This window comes from Serpula lacrymans (assembly GCF_000218685.1).
Source record: "Serpula lacrymans var. lacrymans S7.9 unplaced genomic scaffold SERLAscaffold_3, whole genome shotgun sequence".
In the NCBI taxonomy this organism is placed as follows: Eukaryota; Fungi; Basidiomycota; class Agaricomycetes; order Boletales; family Serpulaceae; genus Serpula; species Serpula lacrymans.
Window position 1 is genome coordinate 186,074 of NW_006763292.1, and position 18,029 is coordinate 204,102.

Consider the following 18,029-nt stretch of genomic DNA (forward strand, 5'->3'; position numbering starts at 1 on the left):
TGTCTAATTCTGGAAATGCTAATATGGGTGCTGTTGTGAATGCCTGCTTAAGCTTATCAAAAGCTTCTTCTTCTTTGGCGCCCCAGTGCCAGACAATGTCCTTTTTTGTGAGATTGTTCAACGGTCTCATTATTTTTGCAAAATTTTCAACAAATCTTCGGTGAAATTTGCCTAAGCCAAGGAAGGCCCTAACTCCTTTGACGCGAGTAGGTTCTGGCCAATCCAATATAGCTTGAACTTTTTCAGGATCCATTCTGATTCTGTCCTGGCCAATTATCATACCGAGGAAGTCTACTTCCTTCACTTTAAAGTTACATTTTTTGGGTTTGACAAATAGGTCCCGTTCCTGTAAGCGTCAAAGGACTTCTTGCACAATGCTGTTGTGCTCAGCCTCATTGTCTGACTTTGTGAATACTAATAAATCCTCAATGTAAATAATGACACAGTCTTCCATATTTGCAAAGATCTTGTTCATCATGCTCTGGAAGGTTGCCAGTGAATTAGTCAACCCAAAGAATATGACAAGGGGCTCGAAGAATCCCTAGTGGCATGTGAACGCGGCCTTCCAAGCATCGTCTTCCTTGATGCGTACATTGTTGTACCCCCATCTAAAATCCATCTTTGTTAGGATCTTGGCGCCAGCCAATTTATCTACTAGCTGACTGATCAAAGGCAGCGGATATGCATTTTTAACTGTGTACTCATTTAAGTAACAATAGTCCATAATCATACACTTTTTACCATCCTTTTTAGGAATGAAGAACACCGGGGACATTATAGGGCTTTTGGAAGGTCTAATGTAACCCTTCCTAAGCTGTTCATCTATGAAACTTGAAACCTCATCGCTTCCTGGAGCAGAGAGGGGAATAATGTGTCCCTTTCTAGGTCTGAATGTCTCTTTCAAATCTATAGCATGGTCCCAAGGCTTAGCCTCTGGGAAGTGTTCTGATTTATGTTTAGAAAAGACTTTCCAGAAGTCATGGCACTCGGGAGGTACCAGCCTCTTAATCTATTCCTCAGGTTTTACCTCATCATTGCCATCGTCAATTTTATCCAAGGACCTAAGCTTGGCATAAACATGACCAGTGTTTATTCTTTCATCAAGCTTTGTTTGCCGGACGTGACACAATTTACCCAAGTCATCACACTCCTGAGAACAATGTGACAATGTGACAACCCCTATCTGCCAGTCAATCTCAGGATTGTGTTTAAAAAGCCAGGTCCAGCCTAAGATTAAATTAATCTTCCCTAGTTGGGTAGCTTTGGCGGTGACTCGTTCTCTGTGTCCTTGGCACTCAACAACAAAAGAACATTTGTGCGTGATACAGCCACCCGCGTTAAGTGTACCGTCAATGTTATAGACAGGAATGAATACATCTAACTTGATGAGGGGGAGTCCAATTTGCTCTGCCCAGACCTGATTTATGAAGATACTGGTTGTGCCTGAATCAAACAGTGCGCTGGTTGGGTGTAGTATACCTCGGGCAAGGTTTTCCACGCTGTTGATGATGAGAACTGTTGTTAGAAAACCACACACAAAAACAAACTAACACACAATCCTCCCAGATTCCACGGAACTTGTTTATGGGCTTTGCCTCCTAGAACAGTGGGTGCTCTGGTTGTTCGTGGGGTGGTATGTATGAGGATCCTTCAAAGTAAAACCCAGAGATGTATGGGTGTGGGTTTTAAGGAGGAGGGATAGTTGGAATATAGAAAGATAGGGGCTTTGTGGCGAGTGTAGACAGGCACTACCTTGCTAATTGTAGCACAAGGTAGGTTTGAGAACGACAATATAACAAGGTTCCCAGTGATAGCAGGCTTGTGATGCACAAACTATAGTGCTCAGAAGGACTCTAATCAAAAGGGATGACAATAACTTCAAAAGTGGGAAGTGATGATGACAGCAGTTGACAGTGGTAGCAGTGGGAAGTGTTGTGACCACACTGGATCACAAGCAGCAGAGTAGTGAACTTGAAAATAGAGAAGAAGTCTGGAATTGAGTTTTTGTTCTTTACAAGGTAAAATACAGGGGTTTATATAGTAAAAGAAAAGTAGGCTATGCACAGTATAGCTGTGCAAAAAGAATGAGAAAGAACATGAAGGAAGGAATGTACGCTGACAAATCCTGCATAGGTAGTACAGGATAAGGTTGTCAAAAAAAGGAAAAGAAAGGGATAGAACAATGAATGCTGTGAGTAATGTCACAGGTTTGTACAGCCATAAAGTAAAGTCCAATAGCAAAAAGAGAGCAGGAAAATCATGATGTCATGGGAAGATACAGGTAAAAAAAGGGCAAGGCAAAACACTATCAGTATCAACACAGTTCCTTTATTGGCAGTCAGGCATTCTAAAAAATATGTGTCCATAAAAATGATTCAAAAATCAAAAATAATCGCACTGTAAATGAATGTTCTACTGAAAAAAAAGAAACTGGAGCCACTGGTCCACCACCTAGTCCAAATCCGACAGTTCCATGGCCTCACCAATGGACTGGTTGTGTTGGACCACCTGGTCAAACAAGGGAGGGAGAGGAGTAGTCCCAATTTGGAACAAGTGAGTCCCAGGCAGCGTGTGGTAGGTGTAGCTGTAGCAAAGACGATGGACAAAAGATAAGTGTACCCAAGTGAATGGGACAGCAATGAACATGGGCAACGCAAGGGGATGAACCTTCTCCAGCTCAAAAACTACCCACCCACGCTCCAACCAGGCAAGATGAGCGACCAATATTTTGATAGTATATGATGGTAGATCGACATCATAAAGATGGACCTGTTGCCCTATTTGAACCAGCCGCCGGGGCTTTGCTGATATCAGCAGTGGCACATGGTAGTCAACGGATCGGCAACGGAAGCAGATAGGAAGTGGTGACATCAGAAATGGTGGGGGTGCAAATAAGATGAGGAGGAGGAGGGTGGAGGTGACGAAAAGGTGGATTAGAGTGGGGATCCAGAAACGACCATCAGGTGAGAATAAAAAGGAGAGGAAGGGGCCCATGGTGGGGCTAGGCAAAGGAAGGGAAGTGAAGGAAACAACAAAAACGAGGGCGCAATGCAATGTGTAGCCAGTGGCGACGCAAAAATTTGCCGAAATACCGAAATGCGGAAAGTACCAAATGGAAAAGCAAAGGTGAGCGTGACTGGATTGCTATTTCACGTGGCACTGTGCCTGTGTGGCGCAAAGGCGAGTTTTTTTGAATATTCGCTTCGTTATTGACACCTGTCCATGCTACCAATCAACTTTGGTGCATGACATTGCAGCCCCCTAGAAATCGACTCACTGCGCTAGCGTATTGGCGGCTCCGAGAGATCTTAACACCATCATCTTCTTTCATGCGGAAAACCTCATGCAAGAATTTGAGCAAAAGTCCAGTGAGCCTGTTTATCAATTACATCTAAAATGACTTGTATTTTCTGCTGATTTGTTTTATGCTGGGAACCAGCTCGAGGCATTGGCCTTGATGGTGTAGGTGTGTTGGGTTGAGTAAAGAATAGGGGGGGAGTTGATTGAAAGAAAAGGGGCAATGATTGAGACTCGGAGTGGCTACAAGCTGAGCTGATAGGGGTTGATGTTGGTGTCTGAGGGAATGGAGGAATACTAGAAAGATTAGGGACTGAAATTGTACGACCGAGATGATGAGCATTGTCCGCCATATTTTGTTATGAGAGTAGATTCTCTCAATAGGGGCTTGATCTCATAATCTTATTGCAGCGCCACATCAAAATTTTCAGCACATGTTTGTATTACTAAGGTAAAGTACATCATAAAACTGTTATCGCCGATGGCTTGAGACCAAAGGCCTGAGCAACGGTTGCACCCTCGCCAACCGCGGCAGACCTTCTTTTCCAGAATTTCTCCCTTCCGGATCGATGGTCTGCTTATAGGAGACTAGTCATGAGGGATCACTGACTATCATATTAGTCAAATAAAGCAAACATGTCATGCTACTTGCATTTTTTTGTTGCTTGGGGCTTGGAAAGAGGAACCTATAGAATAAATCTTTATCCATCCAATAAGAATAATGGTTGACTGCAAAGTCTTTCATTTTGTTCGCTACATCAGTCAGTTCATAGACTTTGAGTTCAATTCTAATAAGGTCATCTTTTTTCGGTAAATTTGTAGGCCTGTAGATAGGAATCAGATACTTGCAAAATCTGCAACACCATTCTTCTTCACTGGGCAATTCAAATTCAGCTGTGGCAGTTGGACCTGCTAAGGGAGTGATGGCAGTAAGGATGTCAAAGTTTGGTTTGGTTCAGAGGCCTTTTGTTCTGAACCCCAAACCAAACCAAGTAGATTCAGGGGTGAACTAAACCGAACTAGAACTGGACCAAGTGAACCTGGTTCAGGTGGTTCTGGTTCTGGTTTGAATCAGAATTGAACCTCCAAACCACCTCATATTGTGGGATTTTTCCAAAAATAGTTCAATTTGTGTTCAGGCGTCATGACTGCATCATTCAATGTTATAAACTCCATGATAGTTTGAGCAGAGCTAGAAAGTAGTGGGTGCCTCCTAGCTTGTGTTTTCCTTTAAAGCCACAATATAGGCAACACCCATGCTTTCTATTGTGTCCTACTGGGCCATTTAGATACATCCCAGGCCATCTGCAGTTGCAAGTGCAAGGAAAGGCCTTGAGATGCATAGGTAGTCAACAATAATACATGGACTTATAGACATGGACCCATAATGAGACACTACTGAGGATAGCATGTGCAAGGCCTAAGTCAGCAATGGCAGTGTATTCTGCAAACATGATACTCACAGCTATACCACCTATTCCTCGCCTTCCAAGTCTTCTTCTGATGAATCAATTACCTCTTACTTTTGGCGCCCTGCAACTTACTGTCTTTCTATTTGTGGTATGTTGTCCAATCTCCTTGTTAGGCTGGGACACCTGTTGTTGCTTTTGTGACAAACCTCCATCAGAGTGTTTTTTCCTCTTCTTGCGAGTCACCTCACCTGCATTCTGGCGTGCTTCAAGTTTGGCCTTGTATCTTCTTAACTGTGATGATGTCAGCTTGACCAAATGACAAGTACCGTCTCTCCATGGTATGCACCACGAGGTTTCTGGATTTCTGCCACTGTCCCAATGATAGATAGATTGATAAAGGGGATGTTTGCAGGCCAGCTGGACAACTTTGACGCTATGCAAAGCAACAATTTCTGTGTCATAATTCTGATAGTCTATCTTTGCTGTTTATCCTAAGACCTTACCTATGATTAAGTAGTCAATTACCATACTTCATCAATGTAAGATAGAACATACAAAGGCCGATCTTGCAGGCTCAGATACATTGACAACAACAGTTTTTGAGGTTGTCACGCTCTGCAGTTTTTACATGAACAAATCAGTGAAGAGGCACCACTGCTGAATTATGCACTGACTTTGATTTCTAGAACATCCCCGCTGCTCAAATAGCTGGGCAATCTCATCTGGCTCCCTGACAATAATGTCTTCCCAGAAATTGAGGGAGCTGTTGCTCCTGTATCAAGTGGCAGTGCCATAGTTATTGATATGTCCTCAGGTGAGGAAGAAGCACCCATATGAGCCTGTACAAAGTGCTAAATTGTTGAGCTCAAACACAGAAATAGGTCAGTTTACTAATACAGTAGCAATAATGGGATCTGACCTCTTTTCCTATCCTGTCTGCTGTGCACAGAAGATCACAGGTGGCAGCGCATCAGGAAAAACACTTTGGCTATATAGCAGAGGCAATACTATTTATGCTATTATAGCTCTCATAGTACTGTAAGTTTGAGCACACATGTATAATATTATGTAGCTAGCCAAGGCATTATAATGGCTTTTATAGCTCTAATAGCCTATATAGCTGTTAAGACCATAGTACATATTTATAGCAATGCTTTATCCAAGTATAAGCTGTGACAATGTGTTAAAAAATGACAAGTCCATGAAAGGTCAATATATTACACATATATATAATATTTTGTAAGCCTTTGTGGTGTAGTGAATAAATGTGTGGTATGTGGCTGTAGATTAATTGGTCAGCAAAAAAGCGGACCAACAGGTTGAGAGTTCAAACCTTGTGTGTGTGATTATTTTTTAAAATCAGCCACAAGCTCTCTCATAGCTCATATAGTCAGCCATATGCTATAAGTGCTATAAGAGGCTATAGCCAACTATAAGAGTACTATAAGAGCACATTGTTTCTTAATAAATGTTGGGGTTTCTATTGCAGCTATGATCACTATAACAACTATATTTGCAACTATACTGCTGTTCATCGCAGGTTCAGATGGGGGGGTTATTTGGACATCACAGAGGTCACACAAGCCGAGTTGGAGCTCTGCTCAGCACTATCAGTGGTTGGACATGATTTTGAGTGTGGCGCACCTGAAATTTTAGAAACTGAGATTGCAGTACCTTAGTAGAGTGTTGGGGAAAAGCTGTTGTAAACAAAATCTGGCATAAGTTACTTAAAATACAACGGTAAAATGTGTGTTGAATCCTTCAAAGTGGATAACAAAGGTAAAGACTCCCAGAAAACTGGGAGTCTGGTCCTGCACACCGGCACACCAGCCTCAATATCAAGTCTGTCACATAGACCAACAATTACAGCCACCTCCATAAAGTGGACTTACCATTGTAAGGAAGCAGGGGCTTGGGGATTTCTAGTAGAGCAGAGGGCAAGTCTCAGCAACAACTTACCTGGAGGTTCAGGATTTGTCAAGGTTAAGGCAGTTGATGTAAATGGTAAGAGACTGAATTCATTTCAGCACTCTGTGTTACTATTGTACAGACACCCAAACATTTCAACTCAACATCATTTCTAGCAATGCTTTTATTGTGTCAGCTCATGTTTGTCAAGGCGTCATGCCTTGTTCACCCATATCTCCATTTGTGGATGTTACAATCAACACACTGGAGCTGTATTGTGTGGCACATCTGCAAAATCCCCATTCCTCAATCAAGGCCTGGGTGAAGACTCTTAGCAATTTGCAAGGGGTAGGTGTCTGTTCAATTCAACTGTATAGGTTGCATGACCATGTTTAACCATTATTCCAGGTTCAATATCAAAGGTATCTCACAAGACAGCTTTCTATTGCTTTTAACCTCTATCTCAAAGTCTGAGAGTGCGTCAATGAACTTGTACAACATCATCTTCAATGTGATTCGCCCAAGTGAAGATTGAAGCATGTCTGTCTGCTATGTACATATAAACTAAAGACTCACTCAAGAAAATAATCAGAGGGACACCCTCCCCACATGATGTAGGTGAAAAACCAGGACCTTCATCAGACCTCCCAAGCCCACAGCACATTTGCAGTGATCACTACTTGTCAAGCAAGTTTGTAGACAGATGGGTGCACAAAGCTTTTCAGAACATGTTGGGAGACACTCAATGCTTTTGTGATACACAATTTTTGGACTTAACAATTTTCTTTCTCCACTTTAACTTTCTTTATCATTATCAAACACGTGTGCCCCACGGCACTTCCCTTTGTCCTTTCACTTTCTGGCGTTACACTGCTTTTCTTATTTTTAGCTACAAATCTCTCATGTAGTGGAGTGGGTCACACAGGCTGCACCCTATGACTCCTGTTGTTTACCCACAACTAACTTGGTCATGCCTTAAGGAGTTTATCCACTCCCACTTCCCTCACACTTGCCTGTTTGAGTTGTGCGCCAGAGTATCAAAACTTTGGTTGTTACAAATGCTGTATGAGCTGAATAATCTAGCTTTCATATTAATGTGAATGAATTACAGGACAACACTGAAGATAATCCATGTGCCAGACACTGGAAAAACATGAAGGATAATATAGTGAAGAAAATGTGTAGTGTATTTGATGAAACTAGTATCTTTTTGGCTCTTTGCCACCACAGTATCTCCCTTGTAGTTGCGGATATGGTGCAGAGTGGGGAACTGTAAATTTTTACCTTAACTAGACTATTTCAATGCTACCACTCTGTTCATGTAGAGCCAAGTATCCTCTGGCTGTGGCCGCAGAACTGCCGGATGTGTTTGGTGAAGGGCTCACAGATGGCTTTGACATTAACTGCAAGTTCAAGACTATATTTTGGAACAGTCCTCTTGGTCCACGGGCCCACACACTCAACCACACATGTTTAGTAGGGGCATTCCACGGACACACTCACAGACACCTCTGTCAACTGGATCACTTAGCAACATACATTGAAGGTTTAGGCCTGGACTTAGAGGGATGCAAATTTGCACTCTCCAAGTCCAACATCTTGGCATTATCTGTGTGGTATGCCAGCATATTCCACCAAAAACAAGCCAACAACACATATTTTGAGCACAATGACTCATTTGAAGTCTACTATAATTTATATAAGTGACACTCCTCTATGGACTTCAGCTAATATCTATTTTGACTGATAGCTACATTCTTATACAACAACCACAAGCAAGTGTTGAACATCTTGGCTACTGGACTGATTAATCTTGCAAAAGCTATGCAAAAGCTTCAAATTGTTGATGAAGGGACTTTTTAGAGCTGGCTACAGGAGGAAAAAACTTGCCTAAACAGTTTATGCAAGGAGCCAATGGAAGAGACCAGCAAGTATGAAAAACTGCTATCCTGTAAAACTTACATTCTTATCCTCATTTTTACAGACAGTCTCTGGCGGCAGCAACTAATGTGTTCTCTTCACAGACTCCCACAACACTAGCTACACCAAGTGCAGATCCAACATGAAAGGCAAAAACAGCTCATTGTCATGCACAAGAGAAATATGAGAAGATATTGGAGGCTGTACAAGCATTAGAAGTGAAGCTCTGTGTTACACAACACTAGACAAATAGCTGAATGCTGGCAGACTGGTGGCCATGCAAAAATATCAGAGAGCCTTGGATCATCTGGAAGGGCTTGTCTTACCTCATATGTTTGAACTGAAAAAGATGAACTGGTCTCAGACGGGTAAGTAGTGTATTAATGGGTTTAATTATATTCTAACAAGGCCTCTAGGTTACACTCTATGCAAACATATTGGCAAGGCCTTACAAGCACAATTAGCAACTATTCAGACAGCACTGGACCACTACAACCCCTCTGCAATGTGCGGCAGGATATATCATCCAGGCTATGGGCCACTCCGGCTGGCCATCTTGTGATGGACAAGCATTTTAAGATTTGCCATGCCCATGAAGAAATCAGGTGCCTCAATTTTGAGATCAGGCAGTTTGTAATGTGCCTGCGTGGTAAGAGCATCAAAACAGGACCAGGAGAGAGTACTAGCATAGCTCTGACGCACATCTTCTCAATGGTTGCTGTAGGTGTTGGCTGTTCAGTTGATGGGGAAATGGCCCAGGCAGCTGACACTCAAGAACACCTTAAGGACAAAGAACAGGATGAGGAGGACAATATCAAAATCTCTGCAACCTTTGAATGTATCGTACACATATCTGGAAATACCTGACACTTCACTCTAAGAATAAGCTTTTAGGGAATATGTTTGTTAGAATATACTCTAATATACCAATACTCCATAGGATAATACCTCTGATTTGTAAGCCAACCCAGCATGCAGCAGCTATACTATGTAAGACGTCCGTGGTTGCATGTCATGTTTAAGATCCTATATTGTATATAACCTTGGCCATATAGCTCAATTGGTAGAGTAGCTGGCATGTATCCAGCAGGTTCCAGGTTCAATCCCTGGTCTGGTCAATATCCAATTTTATCAATGTTTTGTATTGTATATACATATGTGTGTCTACTATACTATATGATAAGCCAGTTTTTATGGGAGCCAAGTCCCACATTGAAATAAGGAGAATGTTACGATAACACATTTTTGGACCTTTATAATTTTCATTCTCCTCTTTAACCTTTTATTGTAGCTTTCTCACATTGGGCCATGCGGCACTTTCCCTTTTGTTCAAACTCCTCTTTCTCGCACTGTGCTGCCCTTCTTCTTATATTAGCTACAAGTCTCTCACACAGTGGAGCTAGTCACACGGGCTGTGCCCCCTGACATCATCAGCCACTGCTTTATCAACTGTATAGTACAACATGTACAAACAACCTGTAGTAGTATATATACCTCAATAGATCCAGGAGACTCCTCAGCGAGTCCTCCTGTTGTATCCTCACTAACTTGTTGCAGTCTAAATGGTAACCACTCCCTCATCATCTTTTCTATAGTTGGTTCTAGTTGTGTGCCAGAGTAACAAACTCTTGGTTGTTACATCAGGACTTGCTCTTCATACTCTCTTGCACATTGTGCAAACCCGGACTCCCATGGATATTGGCGCGGTCCAGGGTGGACAAAAGTGCAGATTCACCTGCTTCAGCTGTGGGCAGGAGGGGCACATGGCCCGAGATTGTACAAACAGAGCGCGGGCCGCTCAACAAAAAAATAATAACCAAGGGCGCCAGGCGCGCCAATGAGAAGCGGAAAAACCGGATGATCGGCTCAATTCTTTGGCTGGTCGTTCTTACGACGAAATCCGGGCTTTCTTCTATGATCAACAGGTCAATGAAATGAAGGCCCAGGGAAAAGAATTTGGAGTGTAGGTCACTTGGGTGCCTTTGCTCCCCAAAACAATGAAGTAAACCACAACAAAGTGGACCCTGCTCCAGGGTGTTGCACGAGCAGTAATAGAAAGAAGGGGATGGCTCCCCAATTTGTAAATAGATTCTTGAATTTGTTATCTGAAGTATGTACTTGTATGAGAAGTTGTGACTGTGGATTTGTCTTGGACCCTCCTGATGATATAGATGCTTTGAGCGCTGATTCAGTGGGTCAAGATGATGAAGGAGTTGATATTAAAAATACTTACAATACCACCGCTGCACCAGCGTCTCTTTTGGAGCGCAGCCCCGGCGAGACAAACAATAGGGTGCTTAATTCTGGTAAAAATAAAATAGAAAAATATGTAGCTTTTGATACTTCTTCTTCTTCTTTGGAGTCACCCCTTCCCAAAATCCCAAGGTGTGTGTTGATGCGCACATATTTTTTCCAAAAAAACATCCATTTAGATGTTGGCATTGTCATGCACCAAAGTTGATTGGTAGCATGGACAGGTGTCAATAACGAAGCGAATATTCAAAAAAACTCGCCTTTGCGCCACACAGGCACAGTGCCACGTGAAATAGCAATCCAGTCACGCTCACCTTTGCTTTTCCATTTGGTACTTTCCGCATTTCGGTATTTCGGCAAATTTTTGCGTCGCCACTGGCTACACATTGCATTGCGCCCTCGTTTTTGTTGTTTCCTTCACTTCCCTTCCTTTGCCTAGCCCCACCATGGGCCCCTTCCTCTCCTTTTTATTCTCACCTGATGGTCGTTTCTGGATCCCCACTCTAATCCACCTTTTCGTCACCTCCACCCTCCTCCTCCTCATCTTATTTGCACCCCCACCATTTCTGATGTCACCACTTCCTATCTGCTTCCGTTGCCGATCCGTTGACTACCATGTGCCACTGCTGATATCAGCAAAGCCCCGGCGGCTGGTTCAAATAGGGCAACAGGTCCATCTTTATGATGTCGATCTACCATCATATACTATCAAAATATTGGTCGCTCATCTTGCCTGGTTGGAGCGTGGGTGGGTAGTTTTTGAGCTGGAGAAGGTTCATCCCCTTGCGTTGCCCATGTTCATTGCTGTCCCATTCACTTGGGTACACTTATCTTTTGTCCATCGTCTTTGCTACAGCTACACCTACCACACGCTGCCTGGGACTCACTTGTTCCAAATTGGGACTACTCCTCTCCCTCCCTTGTTTGACCAGGTGGTCCAACACAACCAGTCCATTGGTGAGGCCATGGAACTGTCGGATTTGGACTAGGTGGTGGACCAGTGGCTCCAGTTTCTTTTTTTTCAGTAGAACATTCATTTACAGTGCGATTATTTTTGATTTTTGAATCATTTTTATGGACACATATTTTTTAGAATGCCTGACTGCCAATAAAGGAACTGTGTTGATACTGATAGTGTTTTGCCTTGCCCTTTTTTTACCTGTATCTTCCCATGACATCATGATTTTCCTGCTCTCTTTTTGCTATTGGACTTTACTTTATGGCTGTACAAACCTGTGACATTACTCACAGCATTCATTGTTCTATCCCTTTCTTTTCCTTTTTTTGACAACCTTATCCTGTACTACCTATGCAGGATTTGTCAGCGTACATTCCTTCCTTCATGTTCTTTCTCATTCTTTTTGCACAGCTATACTGTGCATAGCCTACTTTTCTTTTACTATATAAACCCCTGTATTTTACCTTGTAAAGAACAAAAACTCAATTCCAGACTTCTTCTCTATTTTCAAGTTCACTACTCTGCTGCTTGTGATCCAGTGTGGTCACAACACTTCCCACTGCTACCACTGTCAACTGCTGTCATCATCACTTCCCACTTTTGAAGTTATTGTCATCCCTTTTGATTAGAGTCCTTCTGAGCACTATAGTTTGTGCATCACAAGCCTGCTATCACTGGGAACCTTGTTATATTGTCGTTCTCAAACCTACCTTGTGCTACAATTAGCAAGGTAGTGCCTGTCTACACTCGCCACAAAGCCCCTATCTTTCTATATTCCAACTATCCCTCCTCCTTAAAACCCACACCCATACATCTCTGGGTTTTACTTTGAAGGATCCTCATACATACCACCCCACGAACAACCAGAGCACCCACTGTTCTAGGAGGCAAAGCCCATAAACAAGTTCCGTGGAATCTGGGAGGATTGTGTGTTAGTTTGTTTTTGTGTGTGGTTTTCTAACAACAGTTCTCATCATCAACAGCAACTCACATTTACCCGCCCATATCTTGCAACTATAGTTTGATCATCCTGATGGTTGTCCGAAACTTAATCAAGACATCAGCTCGAACACTATGTACTCACCAGAGACTCCTTACCTTGAAATCAAGCCCGCCCGGCCTGCCTTGACTTCCTTTGCTGTCCAAATAGTAGATAAACAGCTCCGGAAGGAGCAGCAGAAAGTGTTGCAGCCTGAGACAGGACTTGCAGTGGGAAAACAAACATCTGAACCTCAATGGGCGGCAATAGGCAGGACAACATTAGCCAATGCCATGCAGGCCTTCAAGACTCACCAGCCTCTTCTATGGCACTACATCCTGTCGCTTTCTTCCCCAAGGATCTGTATTCGCAATGGAGTCTGTGTAATCCGCAAATATTGTCCCCCTGAACCGGTCAGTCATTTCTACAAATAACAGTAAGCGCACACACTTACACATATGCAGATCTGTGCGCATATTATATCAAGTATAGATTTCTCGCATACCGAGAACACTCGCATACTGCCAGCCAAGTATTCTATCCTCTACTTTGCTTGTGGTGCCCCTAAGACTCTGTTCACCCATGGTTCACGCATTGCACATACCATGGCCTATAGTACAACATATTCACTCCTACACCGGCTATCTGACCACAAAGCCACGTACCTTTTCAACCTGGGCAATGACGAGATACAGTGGCCAATTATCCAGATGGACAATGTGCAGGGTTACACCCACCAACGCAACTCTCGTATCGGACGAGAAGATATTATGATAACAGGGACTGCCGGAACTGTAATAGAAGCCCACAATTTTAGTCCTATGGCCCTTGATATAGATGACAAGTTGAAGCGAATATCTGAAAACAAGACATGATAGACCAAGCGCACCACCGGACAATAATGTCCCTCCACTGGCTTCAGGTTCTGGTTTTCTATGTTCCTGAACTGGCTCATTACAAAACCGAAGTGTCCCAGCTTATTTGTACGAAAGCATTGAAAAAAAGACTTTCCCTGAAAGCGACAGTGGCCCATCCACTAGCTACAAACACTTTTAATGAAACTCGGACGACCGAGCTTAAGGAGGCCCTCCTGGATTTTCTGGCCCAAATCAATCAAACCCCAGACTTCTATAAACAAAGATTGGTCCTGGTGGGCGGGGATGGATTAAATGTATGAAAAATTGGTTCAGTTAAAGAGATACTTACAGTTTCACAGCAACACTTTCGAGCGTCTTGATATAATAGAGCCCATCCTTGAGCTGTGGCATACGGAGTGGACAAATCTCAGCCGTTTGTTTGAGACTCACTGGGGGGAAGGCATCAGCAATGATCCCTCAACGTTAGGCCACAGCGCTTCACAGATTGGTCGTAAAGCTCCAATCAACCTCAAAAAGGTTGATTACTATCCGTGCTTCCACCTGGCGAACTTGGTTCTCGAGACTTGGCTTCTAGACTGCTGGAGGTATGTGGTGACTATTTTACGGGCCCCTGGAAGCATCCTTACTGTCAACAGGATTCATTTTGATGTCAACAACCTGTTCAAATACTTCTAAGAGCTTGACAAAACTGATTCTCTGCCAAGTCTATCGAGCCTGGAGGAGATGGCTGTAAAACTGCATCGTCAGTATTCAAGCATGTGGGCATATCATAATGCTATGACAAAACCACATCCTGCCGACCCTCACTTAGTACCTACTGGTTTGCAATGGGACCCTGGATCTGTACCAAACACAGTCCACACGAGAATTGTTGAAATGCGAGTATCTGTGAAGGTTAAGAAAAGTAAGAAGAAGACAGAAAAAGAAGTGGAGACTGGCGCACCTTTTGAAGGTGATCAATGCCTTGCTCAATCCATTCTTTTGATGCGAGACAGCCTCATAGCTCGCAAAATGGCCTATGCAGTGAGTGATGGGGATATTGGACGGGTATATGAATGTCTGAAGGTCAGTACAAGATCACTAGACAAATAAACGGATGACTTACACATGATTAGTTGATGGTTTTCACGTTTTCCGGGTCATTGCATACAAAGTACACGACTTATCTCCTAGAAATGATATGTAGTCTCAAATATGAATCCAGTGATGCTCTACGCAATGCAATCATGCAGAACTGGTTAGTAAATCTTGAAGGGACTGCTGGTTCGTTCTATGCTGGAGATCTGTTACAAGAACATCTTAATAACTCTCTACAAGAGTCCAGAGACCACAACGACGTACCTTGGGACAGTCATTTCATGCGAAACATTGTGTCGCATAATGTGCTGGAGTTCAGCCGGATCAAAAAAGATATGCTGGCAGAGCTTTCTTTGGCACGACGCAGCAACAAGCATGCTGAACCGCATAATCAGCCCAAAGTAAAGAGGCTGTTACAGACGTACCAGGAGCACAAGATCCATCTTTTCCGAAGTGGCCGACACTACAGTGGACGAGACAAAGACGTGGACGACTTCACAAGAGGACTGAACAAGCTACTACAAGGTACATTATCAAGATGGGTCAATTCTACCATGACAACAAGGGGACTCTCTTCGCCATCGGAAATGGAGGACCTGATTGAAGAGGATGACAAAGATGGTGTTGAGGAAATGTATGATACAGGCCCAAGGAGAAATGGGACCAGTTACATAGAAAACGGCGAGTTGCAAATTGAGTATGATGAGTTGGAAAGCGGGGAACAAGAGGCATTGTGCCAAATGGCCCAGGAGGAAGCAATCAGTGAAAGTGATGAAACAGAGGGAGAGGGGACCGACCAGGGCCTTTAACACAAACGCTTCACAGCAGGGGGCATGTTCTCTTTCGCCTGTCAATGTTATCAGTCGCTAATACCAGCCATACCATGAGGCCAGATATACGTACAATTAAATGTTTACCACCATGCTGCTTCAGCATGGTTTGCTCAGACGCCGTGGCAGCACATTTACGTTTCATAGCATGTGATTGTACTGACTTGAAGTTTGAGGCCAATAGTGGTGTTTGCCACTCAAGGGATCTAAAGGGGGAGTAATTCAGTATGAGCAAGGAGGCCAAGACAAGACCACTTACATATTTGTGGAGCTTTCTGGCCTACAGACAGCACTCTCCTGTTCAAGTTGGTAGCCGGGGGTGCTGCTGCATAGTCAATCAGGTAAGATCGGAGGTGTAGGCTTGAAGGCACGCACCTGCAACTCTCTGCTAACCCAGCCCTGATGACACCCATACATGCAGCCATACTCTCATCAGACTCTCCTGCCAGTTCATCGCCATTATCGTTACATTTTTGCCTTGTTTTTTGAGCGCGCAATTGACTTATCTGTCTCTTAATGTCAGCAACAGATTGCCACAGAAGATTGATATGAGGCACAAGGAGGTTGTTGGTTCCAGCCAAGACTAGAAGGTCAGCGGCTGATTGGAGCTCGTGGAGGTGGTCGAGAACCTCCTTGATGGTTCGATCAGGGAGAAACGAGGCCGGTGGGAAGATGTCGGTGGTGTCGAGGTCAACAGCCTTCCAGACCTTGTTGCGTGTCCCAATGAGCCAATCAGAGTATTGCTGACACATGTTTGTGGTAAGTCGATCTGATCGTGTGACTAGTTTCTTGATCACAGCAGGTAGAAGAGGAGGTGTGTCGGGGGAACACCCTGAGCAGTTGCACTGGGAAGTCTTGGTGATCTGTGGTGTCTTCTTGCATGTAGAACAGAGACATGGTACGTCGGAGGAAGGATTACTGAAAAGGTTGTCTTGCTCAATAACTTTGCAGGGAGCCATAATGAACTTGGCTGTGTGGACGTTAAGTTGGTTCTTGATGGTAGCCGCACTGTCTCCACTGTTGGCCAAGTTGGCGGCTACCATTTCTGATCGGGTAACATACAAGATCCCTTGCAGGTCTTTCACTCTGTTTTTCTGACGTCCAGCTCTGCCTTGCTTTTGCAGGATAGTCGCAGGTGTCTGAGCTCCCGCTCCCAGGACCACAATGTCAGCTACATCAGGGGGATCAAAACCAACACAGATGGAGTCAGTGGCAGTGATAATTTGGGCCCTTGGATCCTCGTGAAAGAGACGCCGGGTCTCAGCATTGTACAGCGGTGAGTTGAGCAAGTTATACATGCGGATACGGATTTTCCGGTCACAATTGGCTGCCAAGGATGCATTATTCCACAGGTATGTGTGCACACGGAAACTAATGTTGATTGTTTCACAGAAGATCATTGTTTTGCGGCGGCTGTCAAGGATCCAGAGAAGGTCTGGGAATGAGTGGTTCCCTATCCCATGGGTGAGTTCTCGAATCACAATCCGCAAATCGGGACGGATATTTGATCTATGTACTAAATGAAACCAGCCTGGTTTGAGCCCTAGAAAATTGCAGACCTGCTGCATTGGTGGGCCAGTGGGCAGTGTTGCTGTCAGGGCAATCATGACAACCCGGGATGGAAAATGTGAGGCCATATATCCAATTTGTTGGAAGACCTGACGAAAATCATTTCCCCAGGTGTCCAGGAGATGAATCTCGTCTATGGCCAGTGCACATACTCGTGTCCGGAACATAGGATGATAGAGTAGCCGCTCAAATGGCTTTGAGCTGAGTTGTTCGGGCGACAGTAGTATCAGTGACACCTGCTCGCTGACAATCTTCCACAGGTCCTTGCCTTGCTTTCGCGCTTCTCGTAAGGTATGTGAGTTGATGGCTATGGCATATTTTTTGAATTCAAGTTCCTATAGGCAACATGAGGTAAGTTATGTCATTTAAGCAAAACCTGGTCACTCACCATCTCCTCCTCTAGGCCGTTGGTTGGAAAAACGGCCACCATAGCTGGGTCTTTTGGTACAATTTTCTTAGGCTGGCACAAAGCTGGATTATTGGCAAGGGCGGACATGATTAGCATGTACATAAATATGTATCCTGTTTTGCCTCCACCCGTTGGTATGAGGGCCATCAAATCCTGGCCATCCAATGATCTACAAACTCCATCCACGATATAATCATGAGGCTCGAAGGGCAGTAGCGGTTTCAAAATTCTTCGAGCGAGTTCCCTGCCATCCGGTGTATCAAAAATAAACTCTTTCATTACTGTGGGATCTTCATTTCTGGTACGGATCCGAGACATTCACAACAGGAAGTGGTAAGATGTTTTATTCACAATATTTGCTAGCTACATTTCTACATGTACAGTCGTTGTAATGTCCACATTGATCATTTTGTTGATTCATTGTACGCGACGCGTCCGATCACGTGTATAGGCTTTAAGGCTTGTAAGGCCGAAAAGCCTGAGCAACGGTTGACAGGGTGCCAACCGATGTAGCCTACCTCATGACCAAGGTCGGGGGG

General features: G+C 43.9%; 4 protein-coding genes across 4 annotated transcripts; 2 read left to right on the plus strand and 2 right to left on the minus strand.

The window, feature by feature from the left end:
• Positions 1–1,162: 1,162 nt before the first annotated feature.
• On the minus strand, positions 1,163–1,462 carry SERLADRAFT_343492 (uncharacterized protein; the record flags this gene model as incomplete). The annotated part of the gene is made up of 1 exon (XM_007314319.1): positions 1,163–1,462. A coding segment is annotated over one exon (300 nt), but the record flags the coding sequence as incomplete, so codon positions are not given.
• A 9,197-nt stretch (positions 1,463–10,659) lies between these two features.
• SERLADRAFT_434037 (uncharacterized protein) lies at positions 10,660–10,998 on the plus strand (the record flags this gene model as incomplete). Its single annotated transcript, XM_007314320.1, has 1 exon — positions 10,660–10,998. The coding sequence occupies one exon, from the start codon at positions 10,660–10,662 to the stop codon at positions 10,996–10,998; it is 339 nt and encodes a 112-aa protein (XP_007314382.1).
• A 1,824-nt stretch (positions 10,999–12,822) lies between these two features.
• SERLADRAFT_366051 (uncharacterized protein) lies at positions 12,823–15,491 on the plus strand (the record flags this gene model as incomplete). The annotated part of the gene is given in 7 exon segments (XM_007314321.1): positions 12,823–12,957; positions 13,036–13,104; positions 13,192–13,543; positions 13,597–13,898; positions 13,918–14,189; positions 14,310–14,670; positions 14,721–15,491. The coding sequence occupies 7 exon segments, from the start codon at positions 12,823–12,825 to the stop codon at positions 15,489–15,491; spliced, it is 2,262 nt and encodes a 753-aa protein (XP_007314383.1).
• A 104-nt stretch (positions 15,492–15,595) lies between these two features.
• SERLADRAFT_434039 (uncharacterized protein) lies at positions 15,596–17,808 on the minus strand (the record flags this gene model as incomplete). The annotated part of the gene is made up of 5 exons (XM_007314322.1): positions 15,596–15,606; positions 15,651–15,718; positions 15,772–15,834; positions 15,888–17,416; positions 17,470–17,808. The coding sequence occupies 5 exons, from the start codon at positions 17,806–17,808 to the stop codon at positions 15,596–15,598; spliced, it is 2,010 nt and encodes a 669-aa protein (XP_007314384.1).
• Positions 17,809–18,029: the final 221 nt, after the last annotated feature.